The sequence below is a fragment of the Pan paniscus genome, chromosome 10 (genome assembly GCF_029289425.2).
Source record: "Pan paniscus chromosome 10, NHGRI_mPanPan1-v2.0_pri, whole genome shotgun sequence".
NCBI lineage: Eukaryota > Metazoa > Chordata > Mammalia > Primates > Hominidae > Pan > Pan paniscus.
In genome coordinates this window covers 102,305,148-102,325,809 of record NC_073259.2, presented here as the reverse complement: position 1 = coordinate 102,325,809, position 20,662 = coordinate 102,305,148, and the positions used below count along the sequence as shown (strand labels likewise).

The 20,662-nt window shown below is 45.9% G+C and overlaps 1 protein-coding gene across 2 annotated transcripts in view; it reads right to left on the bottom strand.

Annotated features, from left to right (window-relative positions):
- The window catches only part of PLXNC1 (plexin C1), a 158,538-nt gene that overhangs the window by 27,163 nt on the left and 110,713 nt on the right, over positions 1–20,662 (bottom strand). For both annotated transcript variants that reach the window (XM_034934236.3, XM_057299503.2), the window contains exons 20-22: positions 19,352–19,550; positions 14,961–15,107; positions 892–1,069 (exon numbers count right to left, since the gene is read on the bottom strand). In XM_034934236.3, the coding sequence (XP_034790127.1) occupies positions 892–1,069; positions 14,961–15,107; positions 19,352–19,550 (524 nt within the window). The remainder of the gene's footprint in view (positions 1–891; positions 1,070–14,960; positions 15,108–19,351; positions 19,551–20,662) is intronic.

Here is a 20,662-nt window from a genome sequence, read left to right as displayed (position 1 = left end):
AGTTGCCCCACATTTGCATGGTCTCAAACTTCCAAGACCCTGCCTCAAGGCTTTATCAATGGCCTTTTAGCAGGGGGGTGGACTGGGAGGGCCGAGTGGGAGGATTTTAATTGCCTGCTTAGTCAAGGCCTATAACTGTACATCAAGGGGAAGTGAACCTCGTTACACTGTCTGTCACCACCATGATTTTATTCTTCATTTCTGTCCCATTATCTGCTATAAAATCCCACGACAGTCTCCTGGGAGGACTGCACGGAGCTCAACTTTAAAATGTTGATGAACATTTGAGGGAAGTGGGGCCCTGTTAGCTTGCTCACGCACATGCTCTCCTTTGCAGTATACCAGTAGAGCCCGAAAATGAATTCATAGCAGATGCTGCTGCACACTGGGGGAGGACGGAGCATATACTTAATACAGGATGTGATTAGCAGAGAAAGATGACCTTTCTAGCAGGCTAGAGTTAACACCCAGAGTCTGAGCCACCCACTAATGACACGCTCAGTATCACAACAAACAAATCAAATGCCAATATGAAATGCAACACACGTGGAGGGCACTGTGTTGACACCTTTCTGTATTTCATGATGCAAGGTGATTCCGTGCAGTCTCAGGGTCTGCAATCTCATCAATCTGATTTACAGACGTAATATTTAAAGACAACAACAACAGATGCCATCTTTGAAGGACCATGCTTCCTTCGAAGAATCAGGATGCCCATGAGAGACCAAAGCAGTCTCTTGGCCCCTAGACATGCCCTCCAGGAACAACCTGGCTGTGTAAGTGTCACTGAATGGAAGCTGGTGGGGGCAGGGAGGGGGGACAGGGAGGGAGGGCAGGCAGGGAGGGACACTCATCAGGGCCTGGGACCACATAGCTCCCGCACCGCCTTACCAAGACCAATTTCATTAAGCTGAAGTCCATAAGGAGAGCCATTTTTGCTTAAGAATGCTTGGAAAATCTTTTCTTTGGCTTGGCCAATGGTGTCACAGTCGAGAACATTGACTGAAATATTCCGACAGACATCTGCACTCTCGTTTTCCGGGATTTTTTCAAAGACGACGTTTAATGCCTGCAAGAGTACAAACAGGTTTCCAAGTCTATTAGATAATTGCAATCTGAAAGGCATTTCATAAAAGACACAAACCTTAGCAAGTCCCACTAATACCTCTGACAGCACATTAGCAAACACTGTATTGCATTAGACTACTTTCATCTTTTCTCCATAATCCATTCTTTTCAGGGATAATGGAAAGGAAAACAGAAAGTTAAAACTCTCATTATAGAGCAAGCATTGAATAAATATACCTGAGAGTAAAATATACATATACACATAAATAGTCTAAAAATGGTAATTTGGTGATTTCTAATTTCTCCTCAAAAGAAAAAGAAAAAAAGAATTGGAAGGGTTCCACAGTAGATGAGGCAGATTGGTGATTATCTTTTTTATTAATAGGACCACAGAGTCCCAGAAGTGCAGTTCTAGGTGACAGGGAAGGTTACGAGGTCCCCATATTGACCATGCCAGAGGTCACTTTTTTTTCTGAGATGGAGTCTTGCTCTGTCACCCAGGCTGGAGTGCAATGGTGCTATCTTGGCTCACTGCAACCTCCACCTCCTGGGTTCAAGCAATTCTCCTGCCTCAGCCTCCCAAGTAGCTGGGATTACAGGCACATGCCACCATGCCTGGCTAATTTTTGTATTTTTTTAGTAGAGACGGGGTTTCACCATGTTGGCCAGGCTGGTCTCAAAGTCCTGACCTTGTGATCTGCCCACCTCAGCCTCCCAAAGTGCTAGGATTACAGGTGTCAGCCACTGTGCCTGTCCCAAAGAGGTCACTGTTTTAATATGCAGCATTAATTACAGGAACATTTATCTACCCCTCCGCTTTCAACATCCTCAGTCAGATGGTTTCCCCAGCCCTCATTAAAGCACTGAGATCCCCATCCCATACTATGATTCTTGCATTAATTACTTTACATTTCAGCACCATTACTTAACATTTTGTCAGTGAACATTCTCCCAGTGCAGCAAAACTTCAGAATCAGACTAATGGGGGAAGTAAGGCCTTTGTGCACGTGTGAAAACACAGAACTAGGGAATATTTCAAAACAAACTGAAAAGCAATTCCAAGTTTACTTTGTCTAAGAACAAATAAACCTAAAACAACAAAGTTTTACCTGATACGTACCCTCACGGGAATTGATTCAGGGAAGAGCCAAGAGTATTTTGCAAATAGCATAACATAGCAGTTTAGATTCTAATGCACCTTGGTAATCACAAAGTCAGAAAGGCTTGGGTATGGTGTGAAATGCACAATTATTTAATGTTTTGAGCCTGGCTTAACAAGGGAATGTAAAATGATCAAGTAATGGGAATTTTGTTTTGTTTTTTTGGTTTTAAGGAGCGGAGAGTTTAACAGGCAAGAAGGAAGGGAGAAGACAGAAGGAAGATGCTCGCCCATACAGAGACAGAGGGAGGGGGGCTCCAAAGCCGAAAGAGGAGGTCCCCAAGTACTGTGGACACTAGCCAGGTATATATGCAGAGGCTGCAGGAGGCAATGTCTGACTTGCATAGGGCTCAGGGGAGAGATGAAAACACAAATCATATGGACGATGGGAACCCTCAGGCCTACCTCAACTTAAAAATGGGTGTAATAACAGTACCGGCCTTTTAGCATTGTTAGGGAGATTAAATGTGATCATGCATTCAAGGGCTTAGCACAGGGCCAGGCTGCTGGGAAAGGCTTGATGATAATATCGGTAATAAAACCTGTACAATTACTATTGTTGGTATTAGTATCCATTCATTTGCAAACAGATTCAGCCCACATTGAACAGCTAGGACGCCCACTCCATGCTCAGTATCTCTGAATAAGGAGGAGGCTGCCAGCAATGAACCCAGTGGAAGCCAGTAGACTCCTGGCTTTCATCCCAGTCCACCGCAAGCCAGCTGGTGACCTCTGAGCCCATCCCTAACCAGCTGTGTAACCTCTGTGTATGTCGCTTTCTCATCTGCAAAGAGGGCATAACAACAGTAACCGCACAGTTCTTGGAACAGCATCTGGCATGTGAGCCCGTGACTTATGGACCACTGACGTGGATGTGGGGCTTCTGAAATTTCAGGAGGTTCTCAGGGGTGTATCTTGTCTTTAATGCTGCTATGATCTGAATATTGATGTCCCCCTAACTCCAGGTATTGAAATCCTAACCCCCAAGGTGATGGTACTTGGAGGTGGGGCCTTTGGAGGGGATTAGATCATGAGGGCAGAGTCCTCATAAATGGGATTAGTGCCCTTATAAAAGAGGCCTCAGCTGCCCTGCCCTTTCCACCATGTGAGGACCCAGCAGGAAGGCGCCATCATGAGAAAGGGGGCTCTCACAGGACACCAACTCTTGATCTTGGACTTCTCATCCTCCAGAACTGTGAGAAATAAGTTTCTATTATTTATAAGCCACCCAGTTTATGGTGTTTATAAAGAGCTGAGACAAACACCACTAAATCTTGCCCTTATAATCCTGTTGATAATTACGCAAGAGTAAATTTTGTTCTGGTCTCAACCAAATGATTAAAACTCTGAATCAGTGGAATCTGAACTCTGAGGTAAGCCGGTGATCTCCGTCTGGCCTGTACGAGTTTCCCTCCTACAACAGAGTCACTCCCTTGCCTGCTCTCAGAGAACCTTTGTGTTATGGGCCAGCCACCGACTAGGAAGGGGTTCAAAGGCCTGTCTGCTCACAAACAAGAAACAAAAAATACCAGACAGGAGAGAAGGCAGGGAGCTGGTGGGCAGAGTGTCTAGAAGGAACCAACATGTGAAGCCTCACACCCGAGCCCTCTCCTCACCTCCCTTTTCTAGAAATGTTTCCTGGATTATTATTCCCATCCCTGTTGTAGAGTGAGGGAACTGAGGCATGGAGGGGCTGAGAAACTCACTCCAGGAACAGCTCACCAGTGGCAGAACCAGGAATTGAAGCCAGATTTGCCTAACTGCACAATTGGTGCCACAAACCCCTCGGCTATGCCATCCCCGCTTTACCACCCGCCCTCCCTCCCTCCTTCTGGTTCCACCTATAGCCCAGGAGCCCTCCTGACCCTCCAGAAACCCTGGCTTAGCCCAGGCTTTAAGCAATGTCCTAAGCTAAATTCCCCACACCAGTGGGAGGGGTGGGTGTGAAGGGGTCAATGCTGGTCCCACCACCTATGATCTTGTTGGGGTCTTGCCTTATTTCTCTGCAAGGTGATCTTCTCATGGTGGCGGGTAATTGCAGTTAAGCTACTTTAGTTTCTAAAGGGAAAGATGAATGGGAGGCACCTTTTAATCGGAGCTTCAGCAATCTCAGCTTGTTTAATAGTTTTATAAATATTTGTGAAACAGCATTCTATTACTACCTAAAGGCGCTATTGTCTTTAACAAAAACACTTTTTTATGGGCAATAAATGTTCTTTTTAAAAACATAACCAAAAGAAAAAACACCCTTAACTGGATGTAAAATAATGTAAATCTGCCACTGCCTCCACAGCTGGATGGGTGGAAAAGAGGTAAAATGGCATTTTACAGAGTCCACAGGGAATTCTGAGAGTAAATTCAGACATAAATTGATATGTGTTCATTTTTCATGCTGCTAACACTTAGTGCTCAAACAGCAGTTTCTTAAGGCATAAGTACAGTTAAGGCCCTTGGGGTCAGCCTCTTAACACCTCCACCCCCAGGCTGGGAAAGTGCACGCGGGCCTCTGCTCTGTGATGGGGAGCAGATGCCTGTGCCATGTCAGACAGCGTGACATCACAGCATCTGCCCTCAGCCACTGTACCCCATCGGGGGAAGACACCTTGATGGAAGCGCCATCTCTCCGGCTCCCACACTCCCACCAAAGCCCATTTAACCAGCATGTTCTCCTGCCCTATTTAGTATTAGGGCTGGGATGTCAGAGAGATGTTATGACATAGTCCTTGTTCTCAGATAATTCATGATAAATTTCAGAGACAAAAGCATCATCTGTGGGACAACAGTCACCCATCAGTGACTATCACCCTCAGCAAGTGTCCACAGAGGATTCTGAGTAGGGAGGACAGTGGGGGTCAGGGCCCTGAGTTCCAGGCCCAGCACCGGGCCACCTGGACTCTCCCATTCTCTGCTGCTCACCAGCTGAGGGAATGTAGGGAAGTCGTCTAACTTTGCTGAGCCTTAAAATCCTCACTGTTCCTATCTCAAAGGAGTGACAGGATCACTAAATAATGACACATAATAATAGCAAATTAAGGAGTGCTTTATAGGTGCCAGACATTGTTTTAAATGACGTGTGTGTATTTGTATATGTAAATCTCAGAAACAACCCTGTGAGGTAGATTCTTTTACTCATCCCCTTGTGGCAGATGAGAAACTGAGGCACAGAGAGGTTAAATAAATGGCACAAGATCAGCCAGCAAGAAGATGGTAGAACCGGGTACTCAAGCTCCGTGTTCTTAAAACACTCGGTGATCCTGCCTTTCGAAGTACAAGAATGTTTTGTAAAGTAAGCATGGTCCAAATCGATGGGATGGCATAATACCCAGAAAATACCCATGAAAGGCTAAAGAGCTGTGAAATGTACACTGGTCCCTTCCCCAGAAATCTGCCCTCTGTTTAGAGGGACTGCCCTGCATCTTCCTATTTCCTTGGCAGGAAAGTGTCAGTAAGCTGCGGTGGCAGATCTGGTTTGTCGTCCAACCAGCAGCCATCCCTCCTCTGCTAACAAAGGCCAGGTCTGCACAGCAGTGGGTCCAGCCTGGGTTGGGAGGCATGATCAGCAGCAACTCCCTTCTCTTTCACCAGGGACTGGTCATGTAACCCAGCTCTGGCCAACACATAAAAGCAAGGGTTTTCTTTCTTTCTTTTTTAATAGACAGGGTCTCACTGTGTTGCCCAGGCTGAAATGCAGTGATGTGATCATGGCTTACTGCAGCCTCGACCTCCCAGGCTCAGGCAATCCTCCCACCTCAGCCTCCCACGTAGCAGAGACTACAGGTGCACACTGCCATGCTTGGCTAAATTTTTTTTTTTTTTTTTTTTTTTAGAGACAGGGTCTTGCTGTGTTGCCCAGGCTAGTCTTGAACTCCTGAGCTCAAGTGATCCTCCCACCTTGGCCTCCCAAAGTGCTGGGATTACAGGTGTGAGCCACCACACCCTGTCGGAAGTCTTCTATCCAAACAAAAGGGGGAGTAGCGCTTGGAGCAGTGGCAGCCATCTTGTGACTAGGATGGCAGGGCCAGGAGGTACTGGGAGATGGTGACCCAGAGCTCTGACACCACGGAGTGTAGGGACCAGCTTGGAGCTCCTTCCCTCCAGACTTTCTGCTCTAAGAGGCAAGTCATGCTCTTACTATTTCAGGCATCCTTAGTTCAATCTTCTCTTACTTATAGCTGCATGTGCCAAACTGCCAGAGCTCATTTTGTGGATGCTGAGGTAGATTCGTCTATTGATGACCATTTACTTTGCACCTATTGTGTGCAGGGCACTGCAGGTGATACAAATCAGAACCTGTACTCATCCTGCTTGGGAAGTACTAGCAGACTAGTAGAAGAACTGTGGGGCATATACAACACATTCTAATGCCAGGTAGAATGTGGGAGGTATAGATGGAGCATTTTAGGGATTTAGAGAGATACCTCTTTTAGGTCGGCAGGGGGTTTTCAAACAGAGAAATCAAGGAAGGCTGCATGGAGGAGGCAGCATTTGAATTGGGTCTGCAAAGAGCTGCAGTTCATGAGGGAGGCCCCTGGACCATGGAGACACTTGGCTTCCAGTCTCTAATTAGACCAGTGAGCAGGAAGCTTCAATCACTCACTCAGGCTATCAGGTCAGGAAGTCTACAGAAAAAAATCCCACCTTCTTTGGGTGGAAGTAGGGGTGGAAGACTTGTAGCCCAGGCCTGCCTTCCAAAACCACCTCCTGCCACCTGAAAGAGAGTCCCTGTACTATCCATAGGAAAAAAATATGGTAAAGAAAAGAATATGGTTCTATATTTGTAATAATAAGGACCAGCACTTATTGAGTGCTTACCATGTACTGAGAATGCAATCATAGGTTCATTCAATCCTCACAACTGCTCTATGAAGCAGGTGCCATTATTAGCCTCATTTAATAGATGAGGAAACCGAGACCAGAGAGATTTAGAAGCATGTCCAAAATCATGGAGCCGGTGGGAGTCGTAACTAGGATGTGTCCTGACTCTGAGCTGCGAAGCGAAGAGGCCAGCCAAGGTGATGAGCCTCCCAAGGGCAGTTCCCCTCTGCTTGAAGGCCTCAATCAATGCCCTCCCAGGAGACAGGCTGGACATAGGCGATCTGGTAGAGGAGGCTTGACCTCCTCACCCCAGCTTGATATTGAACCCCACAGAACCCACTGAATCTGGAGCACCCTGTGCCTCAGGTGCCACCCAAGGACATTTTTACAGAGCTTCTGTTCACCCAGAATAAAGGTGACATTTCCCAGCCTCTGCTTCTGCCAGGTGTGGCCAGTATGCTCCAGATTCAGTGGGCTCAAATGATCCTCCCACCTTGGCCTCCAAAGTGCTGGGATTACAGGTGTGAGCCACCATGCCCAGTGGGAAGTCTTCTATCCAAACAAAAGGGAGAGTAGTGCTTGGAGCGGTGACAGCCATCTTGTGACTAGGATGGCAGGGCCAGGAGGCACTGGGAGATGGTGACCCAGAGCTGGCCTCTTGGCTTCGCAGCTCAGAGTCAGGACATGTTCTGGTTATGACTAAGTCCTGGCCAATGACATTAAGTAGATATGTTATGTGGCACTTCCTTAAAAGATGGCTGGTGACCATCTGCCCTCCTTTCTACAGCCCTGCTTACATCCTGCTGGCTGGGATGGGGAATGAGGCTGGGGTGAGCAGACACTTAGAATATGAGGACAAGAGAAGAGCAGCTGCTCTACCAGCCCTGCACTGCCCACCCAGAATGCCACCAGGGAGAGAACTCAGCTTCTCTGTTGCTGAAGCCACAGACATCTTGGGTCTCTGTTCTATACAGCTGAACTGCATCCTGATTGATTTGGGAATGATGCCTATTACCAAGGAGGGTTATGAGAAAGAAAAGGCTATTGGAAAATGTATGGTCCAGAAGGCCCAGGAAGAGGGCCAGGCTGGAAGGGCCTGGCCCCTTTGTAGCATGTCAGCCATCAGCCTCTCACAGGTTATCACGGTCGCCTCCTGTTCACATCTGCCCAATGGGATACTGTCTGCCACAGGTTGTAAACATCCCATCACAGGGGTCGTATGTAACATTTTTAACAAGAACATAAGCACACAGGCACCCAAGAAATGCTTTTCATGATGATGGAATCAGCTAATCAACTCCCCCACATCCCACATCATCAATAAATAACCAACCAAAAAGAATACTGACGGGACACTTTCTGCTTAGCGAAGCTTACAGGAGACAAGAGAAAAGCACACCTCAGACAAGGAAAACTGAATCAAAAAAGAATGAGCACCTACTTCATGCCAGGCAAGATGGCTAGACGCAGTACATGTATTATTTTCTGACCTCACCACAAATATGCGAGGGCAGGTTTTGGTCATTGCCTGTTTACAGAAGAGGAAACAGGTTTCGAGAGGTTGAGAGACTTGCCCAGAGTAAAGTGGCTGAGCCCAGATTCAAACCCAAGACTATCAGACTCCAAACCCCACCTCTTCTGCACACGGCCTGGGAACATGTAACTGCATTCCCCTTTCACTACCGGTTTTACCCATCGTCCCGTCACATGATTTGGTGGTTTTGGGTATTGAGGAGGCAGAGAGGATAAGGCTGCAGGGGGCTGGCAGGATGAATCGAGGGCAGGGGAACAGGTCTTTTCCCACATGGGAAGATGATCTGGCTACCTCACTGTCTCCTCAACCATATTCTTGGCTAATAAAAGCAGGAACGTTGCTGCCTCCTTTCTGTAATACCTTATAATGCCTAGAAAGTAACTGTAAGATAATTTATTACAAACTGGCAACTTTATCATAAAAGGCCTTGGAGCAATAATTGCTTTCATTAAATAAAACCTATAAAATATATTTCTAATTTTATTTCAGGGCCGAATGAAAGTCAAGAGAAAAGCCTAGTTCTTATACCAACCTGAATTAAAGAGAGAAGAAACAAGAAAGAAAATTCAGTTTCAGAAGTTCCGTAGAAGCAGCATGAGGCCAGTTAGAAGTGCAAGTCTGAGGGAAACTTCTGATCTAAGCTTCTTTCCAAGCCAGAGTCAGCAGTCCTGGGACATTCTGCCTGATGTTCCCCTTTGAGCTGCGCTTGCCCATCCAGCCTCCCCTCTTCACTCTGCTCCCCTTTTCCTTTCCCCACAAAGATCCATAAATCACAGCTTCCTGGATCAAGGGATCTGCTACTCTAACAGAAGAGTAAGGGGCGGAGGGCAGGGTAACGAGAGCCTTTTTCCATTAAAAAAAAAAAAAGTATTGGAGATAATTTTCTCAAATTTAGGTTTCTCTCACCAATTTTTCTATACTTGCTAGCATTTGCTAATGTTTTGTCCATCCTAGAATCAAGTATGAAGAGCTGTCTGATTTAGCCCAAGATACTGATTTTAGTATTCACGGTATTTGCGGGTGCAGGGTTGGGGGTGGGGGTGGGTGTTGTGTGTTGGCAAAGAGCCCCATGAGTTTCAGACTTGTAAATAGTGGCAAGGCATTTCCATTGCTGTGTCCCAGAAGGGGAGGAAAGAGGCCAACCTGTTTGTGTGTTTGTGGGAGGGAGGATTCTGGTTCCTATTCTCTACTATGTCAAGCTCTAGATTAAAGGCCAACAAACTTTCTGCAAAGGGCCAGAAAGTATTTAAGACTTAAAACCCATATGATCTCTGTGACAACTACTCCACTCTGCACTGTAGCAGGAAAGCAGCTATAGACAATAAGGAAATGAACAGGTGTTCCAATAAAACTTTATAAAAATAGGCAGAGGGGCCACATTTGGCCCACAGGCTGTTGTTTGCTGGTCCCTGCTCTAGATAACAGTACCTTCAAATGGAATGCTAACTTTGACAATAGCAACAAGACAAATCTGGAAAATGCTTTCTATCTCCGCCATGACTTGTGATAAAATTTACCATTCTCTGAGGGGTACAAATATAAATAATGATCCTAACAATAACATAATAGAGTCACATTTGAGCTATAAAGAAAAAAAGTAAATACTTTTATATTTAGATAACTAAATTATTTTCTAATTCCAAGATTACAGGCATGAGAAGAAAGTGTATGAAGAGGAAAGTCATTTAAAGCACCCATTACATGTTAATTTTTCATTTTCCATGACTTGCCATCAACGAGGGAATGACTTACCTAAAATGATTGTAAAAAGTGGTTTCACTCTTTGATCAGGAAGCTCAGAACACTAACTGTGAAGTTAGTAATGGTTTCAGTACTATTGCAAGTCATAATGATTTGCACTATGGTAGAGAGAAAAATAAAAAGCTCAAGAACTGTTAATTAACTTCACTGTTTCTCCACAAATGGTAGGAGTATTAAAAACAAGATTGCTGAAGTGCAAACATCAGGATTTAATGAACAATGGGATGTAATTGAAGTAACAGAGAATGACTTAATCGGGACAGCGGGTTGTTTAATTACGGGGCTAATGGATCTTCTGCAAGGACAAACTAAATGGAACAGAAGCAGCCAGCACTGGTAGGCAGAGCACTGTTAAAGGAAGTATACTAGTAAGAAACTCCTGGTGGAGACACCTAGGGCTCTGCTGTAAATGAGATATTTTATTAAACGTAATTGTCCCAAAATGGTAACTGCTAGAGAAAGAGACAGACTGGGGTAGGCTGGCATAAACCTTCAATAAATCAAATTGGAGGCATTAATATTTCTGCAGGCATGTACTTGTGCTTTTTCAAGAATTTCTAATAATCTTGAAAACTTTCTTATAGATAGGAGAATGAAGGCAATAATATTTTTGTCGGAACAGTTTTCCAGGGTGCCAAGATGCTATCTCTCAGATACAGCAGATTGGCAAGCTCGTTTTCTGAGTTTAAGAGTTCAAAAAACCATTTCACACTTAACTTTGATTACAAGTCAACCTTCTCTTGCTAATTCAGCATGCTTGCTACGAGTTATTGGTTTTTCTCATCTCTTCCTGAAAGTGAAGCAAATGTCCCTTCTCCCATGTGAAATCCTCAAACTTTCACTAACTCCTCCAAAGTTCCACTCGACAAAACGCAAGCTGAGTGAGTCTGAGATACTCCATCAACAAAATCAAACATGTTCAAAATTTTGCAAAGGGGAAAAAAAACCAGCAGAGCAATAGGTCTTATTCTCGGCCGGATACAGTTGCTCACACCTGTAATCCCAGCACTTCGGGAGGACAAGGCAGGTGGATCACTTGAGGCCAGGAGTTCAAGACCAGGCTAGCCAACACGGCGAAAACCCGTTTCTACTAAAAATACAAGCATTAGCCTGGCATGATGGCAGGTGCCTATAATCCCAGGTATTTGGGAGGCTGAGGCAGGAGAATCGCTTGAACCCCAGAGGCGGAGGTTGCAGTGAGCCAAGACTGCGCCACTGCACTCCAGCCTGCACTACAGAGTGGTATTCCTTAAAGAAAAAAAAAGGTCTTATTCTCTTCCAGCTGTCCGATCTGAATTCCTAGATATTAAGAAAAGACTAAAGTCCTGTGTGTGCACAGCCCTACCCCTGGTGCTGACATTAGGGAGGATGCAGATATCAGGGCATTCTGTCTCACTGGTGCCTCATTAAACACCAGCCTGGAATGCTTGATAGAGAAGGATGGTTTCTTATGGTCCTGGAGGAAGTATGGCTCTAGGGGACTTTGCTTGGATTTTTGGCAAGACAGAGGAATTTTCTTCTCAATATGCAAGAAGAGAACATTACTTCCCAGGGCCTGTTTGTTAGTGTCATGATTTCATGTATAAGAAATTGGCGAGATGCCTTTATGTTCTAGAAAATCCCCCACACCTCAGGGAAAACACATCCTCATCTGAGAGGTGTGAAAGCTAACTTTTAGATTGCTATATGAGGTGCTGTGCTTCTGAGCATTTAGCTGAACACGAGTTTGGGGGCCTTTTTTCCAAACGTGTCCCTGCCTTGGCACCAGGTTCTGTCATTTCAAGTGGTTCGTGAGGATGCTCTTGATTTCCGACTTTCCTTTCCTTGAAAGAATCTGCCCCCAACCTCCCGCCTCCCCAGCACACAAGGACACACAGAATCAGTTTGTTCACTGCACCTTGGTTTTGAATTACATAAACCACCTCAGGCAAATTTGGGAAATCAAGTCCTAAAATGGCTGGGTGTACATGCTTGGGAGGGGTAGGTGGGGGAAGTGAAAAAGAGGGGGAGGAGGGAAGGGAGGAAGAAAGAAAATTAGAAATATGGTGGTTCAGGCTGGGGGAAATGCCTGAAAGGAAATGAAAAACTTAAATTTTTTATATTGACCTTCTGCTAACAGTTTGTCACACAAGCATAGAACGGATCATGTGCCTTCTCTGCAGCTTCTCGTACAACCGCCAACCATGAAAGGGGGGCTGGGCCAGGCCCCATAAGAGGCACTAACAATCATTTTTAAAGGCAAGGCCCCTAAAAACAAGTGGCCCATTCCTTTTCAAGGCTCAAATCTTATGTACCGGCAAATCTGAATTTGAAAAGGAAGATTTATGTGGATTTCTGAAATCATGATTTTCCATTACCCTTTTCCCCAGGGGCTATAAAGAAAAAAAAATTTCAAGAGTCGACATGAATTTCTTCAGCATCAAGTAACATTATGATGATGAGTTGAGTGTTAACAAATCAGAAACACATGGTCTTAATTGACTGTGAAATAAATAATGTTTCAAAATGAAAGGGAGAAAACACGTTCAGATGTAAAGCATTAAAAAGGCTTCAAAACCTCAAAAGTTGCCTCAGACATCTGACTTCTTCCTGATTCCAACCCATCTTCTCCTTTCCTGTCTTTCCTGTTTGGGTCCGGTGTTGTCTCATGACTGAAATGCTGGAGGATTCCCGACTATAATCATTTGCAAATATTTCTCTTTGGAGACCTTTGGGGCTTCTAAAATGTCTTAAAGTAAAGGCATGAACATCTTCTAGGTTAGGAATGACAAGCCCAGGATCAGCGAAAGGTGAGTCAACAGGCCCTGTGCAAAGTTTGTCTCTTGTTCTCCAAGATACCCAGTGGTGTCCAGGCTGAACACACATCAGAGATATCTGGAAGGTTTACAAAATACATCCAAGCCTGGGCTCCCTCCCCAGAGATTCTGATTCAGTCAGTCCCGAGGGAAAGCCCGGGCACTGGTATATTTGGACCTGCATTTTAAACAAGGGTTCAATGAGATCTGGATCAAATGGAATAAAGTTTTAGGTAGCACTCACATGCCCAGCAATGTTCTAAGTGCTTTTTATAATACTGACTCTTAATCCTCAAAACACCTCATGAGATGGGTAGGAACCATGACCATCATTTCCATTTCACATGTGAGGAGAATGAGGCATAGAGAGGTTTAGAAACTTGCCCAGCATTACACAGCTAACCAGTGGCAGAGGCAGGATTCCAAAATGTCTGGCCCCAGAGTCCATGCTGTTAACCACTCTACCAACAGTTGTTAAGCAGCACCCGCAGCATCAGGAAGCTGGTTAGAGAAGTGAATTCTCAGGCCACAGCCTGGATTTACTGCATCAGAAACTCCAGCATGCTGCCTAGCGACTGGTGTTTAGTGAGCTTTCTGGGCGATTCTACTAGATGCTCAAGTTTGAGAACCAATGCAGCCCACTCTCCGGCCTCTCAGATGTGGATGGGTGTATTGACACAATTCAGAACGCTGAGAAGTGTTGACTTTCAGCTCAGCTTCCCGCTCTCGGATGGCAGCTGTGCATGGTGCCATCTTTGATGGAGAGGTGAGCCGCATCTGGCAGTGGCAGAAAACTTGAAACAGCTGACCTACAGACTATTCTCCCACTAGAGGACATAACCATAACACGCTCCACGGCAAAGTGGTGCCTTCTCCAATTAGGGAATGAATTCTTCCCAGATGACACTGCAGTCCCCACCATCCAGAGCAAAGCCACAGGAGACTCAGCTCTCTTAATGAGCAATTCCCAAACCCCACTGTAATCTTTTCCTCCTCCACTAACGAGATTGTGAAGAAGCCCAGAATCTTCATAAAGCTAAAGATCAAACCAAAACACAGCAATCTCTTCTCCAAGTCTCTACTAACAGAAAAGCATAGAAAATTCCTAATTCTAAAGTTACCTTCCTTGCTTGGCTCCCTCTCTGAAATTCCCAAATGTGCCCCAAACTGGGCTTTCTTTCTTTCTTTAGGAAGGGCATGGGGTGGGTGCGGTGGGGATGAATTAGAAGTTCTCAAGCGGGTGAAACCCTCCAGCAGCTAGGCAATCATCTTCCTGTAGTGATTTACAGCGTTCCTCTAAAAATATCTATGAGATCACAGTACATTAAGTGCATGACACCAAACATTTGTAACTAATCCATGAAAATAAAGGGCGTCACGTTGCATGGGGAACGCGGTGGAATTTGTCTTGTGTTATCATTCTAAAATAAGACGGCCTCAATTTGGTTGAAATATATCTTCACACATTGTCTTCCCAGAGCAGAGCCATTTGAGAAATTCTGATTGCAATTATAAGTGCTGAATAGGGAGTACTTTGCATTTCCTTTGACGACACTGAAAGCTATAAGCAATCCTGATATTAAAATCTTTGGAAATTGATGAGTACCCCAGGCATCATTACAATATTTTCTCCCCCAATCTCAGTAATTAAAATCTATTATGTGAACACGTGTTAACAGTTTTATCAACTACTGTTTTTAATTAACTAAACACACAGGGCCTCCCGCAGTAGAGATGATACCGTTTCATTGTAAATGACCCACCCCACCCTCTAATTCCCCGCCAGATTTATTTGGGAGTCTGGCTGGGAGCTTTATTGAAAACATACCACAGTACTGAATTCCGGAACCTGCCACAACAGCCAGTCTTCATTAAGTGTGTACAGGGCTTTGCAAGTGATTACATCCACGGGACCCTTGTTAATTTTCTGGTTCAGAGTCGTCACCAGCAAATAGAAGGGCTCTCCAACAGTCTCCTTGGAAAAGACACAAAAGTGACAGTTAGCTTTCTGTGGAATCCACTGTACTTTCCAAAGAATTAAAGTTTCTGTTTACAGCAGTAAGGCAGGAGACAGGGTTTTCTAACACTCAACATGAAACGCCCAAGAAAACACACGTTGCTCCACTTGGGATTGGAGGCAAAACTCAGAAAACCGCCTCCTCTCTCCATCGCGAATGCACATCTGCACACGCGCACGCGTGCACATTCACAGCAACGTGCAGTACCCACAGTATCCCTTGTTATTTTATGTTTAAACTTACATATGGCAGACTAATGCTCATCAGTGGGTTAATGCCTAGGAACAGTTAGATGTGGAGAGTGTACCTTTGTTTACATTCGTATTTAATCACCCTTTAGCAAGCCAGAAATAAACGACATTTAAAAAAATGCACAAGTATCCTTAGTAACAAGGATAAATGTAAGAACATTTTATACATTTGCCAAATACAATGTTTTTTGGTGTTAACAGCACTTCTGCACTTCTCGAAGGAAGCGGCCTGCCGTTCAACAGTTTGCAGCCTTATCTCCTCCCCATGGGCCAGGCCAGGCCCGGCCCGGGCAGTTCCCGGACACGTACACTGCACAGTCCCACCTGGACATGTTTTCCGGTGCTGGGCCAGAGGGACTCCATCGTCTTCCCTGAACCAGAGCCAATTCCATTTCCTCTAAGGTTTTTCTCCAAACACTCGGCCCATCCCGATTGGCTCTTTCTACAAATTTAAGCCACATGCATTTTTCCTGGCTGGGGGTGGGGCTGCCTCCCCTGCTGCGATGGAAATGGCTCACATTCGCAGACACGGATGTCTGCATTCCAAGGGACTCTGAGCACCTCAAGTGGGAGGCGGTGTGTTCTGTTTCCACGGCATCCTCCCAAGGTACTTAGCCCTGGGTCAGCTGTAGAGTATTTGCTAAATAACGAACCTTCCGTAATCAATGGACATTAGGCCTCTGTGGTGGAGGAAGAACCGTGGCTACGAAGTCAAAGTGCCTTAGTGATGATGAAAGGCCAGCCACGTGGCTGGGGCTCGAAGCGCCAGTTAAGAGTCAAGCTTGACAAGCGATACGTCCAGCTGGGAAAGGAGGATTCCACTGGGTCTCACCTGCTTTCCCTTGCGCAGGCAAGTTACCTAAGACATCTTAAGTCTCTCAGCATCCCACCCCAACCCTGTCCCTTCCTTTATACTTGCTGCAGGAATATCTGCCCTCCCCAGTCCCCGGGCTTCCTCTTGCCACCTCCTGCCACCCTGCAGCTTCTGTCCCTGCTGTGATACCTCCTTGAGTCTCCTCTTCAGTGCAGGGCAGAAGTGGAAGTTCAGAAATTTCCAAGGTAGGGAGGGCAGCAGGACTAGTGCATGACATTTAATTCTCATGAGAAACTTCCTTTATTTAGTGGTTTACAACCTCACCCTTCTCTTCTCTTTCCCTCCACCGCCCACCTCCCCCACCCCAAGTAATGCCCTGACCACAAAACTAGAACCTCTTTTCCTCCAGCACAGATCAGAAGGGAGGCTGAGAACCCTTGGATAGGGGCTGTGTACTCCCGCAGGGGTTGGAGTCAGGGGGCCAGGTGGGCTCTCGGGGGCTGTGTGAAGGGACAGGTCTTGACTCAGGAGGCCTGTGGTCAGGAATTCTCCAGAACTTTCTGGAGGGTAGCTAGACTGAGCTAAGTAACATCTGGCCCTACACTCTGCCCATGCTCCTGGGTCTAACCCTGGCTAATCACCAGAATCCCTTGCGGGCTCTTGTTAAGCATTCAGATGCCTGAGCTCCACTCTAGACCTACAGAGCTGCCATCTCTCTGAAGAATGAGGCCTGGGTATCTGTAGTTTTCATTACCTTCCCGGGGCCGGGGGCGGGGAGGCGGTGGGGGAGGAGGATTCTGATGTGTGGCTGATTTGGGGAATCACAGGGCCATGAGGTTTCTTTGTCACCACTAAACACAACTTTTAGGCGAGCCACAGCCGCTGCGTATGTGATTCCCCTCCCCCAGGGGCCAGGCTTCGACACTTTAACAGACCAGGGCAGATTCCATCTTTTCAGGGCACAGGGCGGTGGCTAAGAGCTCTCGGACCCTGGTGCTGTCCCACAGTAGCAGTGAGATCTGGGGAGAGTCACAGCTCTTCTGTGTTCCAGTTCCCCCATATACAAAATGGTCATGAAGACACTTAGCTCACAGGACCCTTAAGGGGATGAAATGAGAAAAGATAGGTAAAGCTCTTAGCATGCTGTCTGGCACATTCAATAAATGGCATTATTATTTTACCCACAAACCCTTGGTGTCTTGGAAGGGAAAGTTACCTGGCGGTCACGGAGCTACTGTCACCCACTAAACGTCTGTGGGGTAGGACAGGAGGACTAGGGCTGTCGGTGTCCCAGACCCCCTTGAGCACCTGGTGGAGGGACATCAGACCCCTGCACTAGCGGGAATTATTCCACTGAAAGTGAAAGTATCGCCGACTGGCTGGATGCCACTTCCTCCTGGCGAGCCGAGCCGCCCCCTCACCACTCAGAGTGCTCGAGACGCTCTTGAATCAGCACTGTGAAATCTTGACCCAGAATGCTTTGCTCAAGGAGGCTGTTTGGGCTCGCAGCCCAGATTTTCTGAACATCTCACCCCTCTAATGCCCAAGAGCAGCCCTTGAAAGCTCAGAGTTAAGAATCACAAGATCCAGTAGAAAGAGCTGGAAAGGGATTTAAAGGCAACGCCCACACACGCCTGTCATTTGGTAGATTGAAAACAGATGCCCAGATGGAAAAAGCCATGCCCAGGGACACACAGCTGACCGGGGCTGAGATGGTTCCAGAGCCCAGACCTGCTGCTTCTAACCAAGACCCCTAGTGTGGTGCTCTCTCTACTATCCCAGGGGCTTGTGAAAATCATGGATTACTGGGCTCCACTTCCGGAGCTTCTGATCCAGTGAGACTGTGGTGGGTCAGGAGTTGGCCTTTGAAGACCAAGACCAGGGAACTGGGTGAGAGTCCTGGTGCCTCCATCTAGCAGCTGTTGTGGCTAAAGCAAAGACAGTGGGAAACAAAAAAATATTCGTCCCAGAAATAACTGGCTCAACATCTCCCCAAAGCCTCCGATGATTTATACCAAGTAAACAGAAAAGAAGGCAGATTTCATTAATCTTAATAAATGGGTATTGCCTTAGGGAGAGGAAGGGGTTGGTGAGAAATAAAAAAAAGATTGTTGTGCATCTACTTGTAAGATTGCATTAAACATTAAACTAAGCACAGTCTATTTAAAGCACTGCTGTTGGATCTAAACTTAAGTAGCACTGTTAAAACCTGTGGCATAGCAGTGTATCTTATTCAAAGTTTAATTAGATTTCGGAACTAGCTACAAATACACAATTATGCAGTTTTGCTGGAATCTGGATGGCTGGTAAAATTAAAGGATAAGAATCTTCTGTACCAGGGGCCTCAGAGGGCTGGGTGAAGATCGAGTTCAACAGGACACCCTTATTTTCACATTAATATTTTATAATCGTAATGACTAACATTTATGGAGGCTTCCTTAGGGCTAAGCAATTGCATATGTTTTCTCATCTGTACTTCAGAATAGTCCTAAAATCTTCTTCCAATTCTCTAGTTTATAAAACCAAGTAAGTGGTGAAGTCTAGATTCAGATCAAGTAGCAGACTTTAGGGCCCACCCTCTTCACCACTGGAATCTATAGAAAGTTTGCATTTGAAAAGATTTTAAAGTTCAATTAGTGACAACCACATGCACACAGTAACTCCAACAAAGCAAACTCCAGGGGGAGGCAGCTCTTTGGAGAGCTGCTTTAATGTGGAATGACTGGTAGGAATTGACTGCAATTAGCTTACAGCATATTGGTAGGCAATGGGTATTTCTACAATGCTTCAGAGGGCCTGAAACAGTTTGTTCTCTTTGGTGTTTGAAATATTCCCTTTTCTCAGTACATTTTCTTAAATGGGCTGACTGGGCTCTGGGTGTGAATTGACGTGAGAAGGTAAACTCACCTGAAAAGTCTCACCTGAGGAAATTCTAAATGAATTACATTTGCATAGGCCAGTTGCAGCAAAAACAATGTTTACTTTCCCTCTGTTCTGGGTCAGGACCAAGACGAAACATGGTTAAGTGCTGACACCATCGAACATTCAGGATTTATCCTGGCAAAGGCATCAGAGTCCGCTAAAAATAACTGCCTATTGTCTTACCTCTGACACTGCTGAGGGATGTGACACTTACCCGCAGAAATCCAGAAAGGCAGACGGACATCCAGTTTGTGAGGAGTTTTTCGACGACGGACTCCGTGCGTCTCAGCATGAGTTTCGGCTGCATGTTACTACACTGTTCCATCAAGTCCCTGGTCAGCACCTCTAGGATGCTGGTCAGGTAGACCAGCTTGGTTTGCAGTGCAATGGTTAGGAAGGAGGCAAACAGACACCTGTTGAAAAAGAGAGCTGGGTGAACCATTGGCTGCAGGCCTAGCTGGACACTCATGGGAGTTTCCATGGAAGCTCACTGGCAGGGCAGGGAGCTGGCCTGTTGGGTTGGGAGCTTTTTTTTTTTTTTTTTTTTTTTTTTTAATGTTTAGATTCTAACCACTTCTATCTCTAGAACATTTTCTGTGTTTTCAGCCTTTAAACTAGAGTGGTAACAAGAAGTGAGTCTTCCAAAGTTTCGGGATGTTTTAAAAATAAAAATTAACACTTCTGCTTTTTTTATTAAGAATTTATGGGCCGGGCATGGTGGTTCACGCCTATAATCCCAGCACTTTAGGAGTCTAAAGCAGGCAGATCACCTGAGGTCAGGAGTTTGAGACCAGCCTGGCCAATGTGGTGAAACCCTGTCTCTACTAAAAATACAAAAATTAGCCAGGCGTGGTGGCATGCTCCTGTGGTCCCAGCTACTGGGGAGGCTGAGGCAGGAGAATTGCTTGAACCCGGGAGGTGGAGGTTGCAGCAAGCCTAGATCGTGCCACTGCACTCCAGCCTGGGCAACAGACCGAGACTCCGTCTTAAGAAAAAAAAAGAAAGAATTTATGTGGGTTTTTTTGGGGTGTTGGAGTTTTTCAGGGTTACTTGGGAGTGGGAGGGTTGTGTGTGTGTCTTCAAAATAGACTCTGTGTTGGGAGCTGGGGGCAGGAGGCTGAAGCAGCAGGATCGCTTGAGCCCAGGGTTTGAATCCAGCCTAAGCAACATAGTGAAACCCTGTCTCAGTTTTTTTTAAAAAGGGCTAGGCACAGTGGCTTATGCTTGTAATCCTTGTGGAAGGGGGTATCGTGTGAGGTCAGGAGTTTGAGACCAGCCTGGGCAATATAGCAAGACCCCATCTCTACAACAACAACAACAAAACATGAGCTGGGTGTGGTGGCATGCACCTGTAGTTCCAGCTACTTGGGGAGGCTGAGGCAGGAGGGTAGCTTGAGCCCAGGAGGATGAGGCTGCAGTGGCCTATGATCACACACTTCAGCCTGGGCCACAGAGTGAGACTCCAACAACAACAATAAAAAATTGTGTTGGGGTGGTGTGATCTAAAATGGAGATAAGGCTGCAT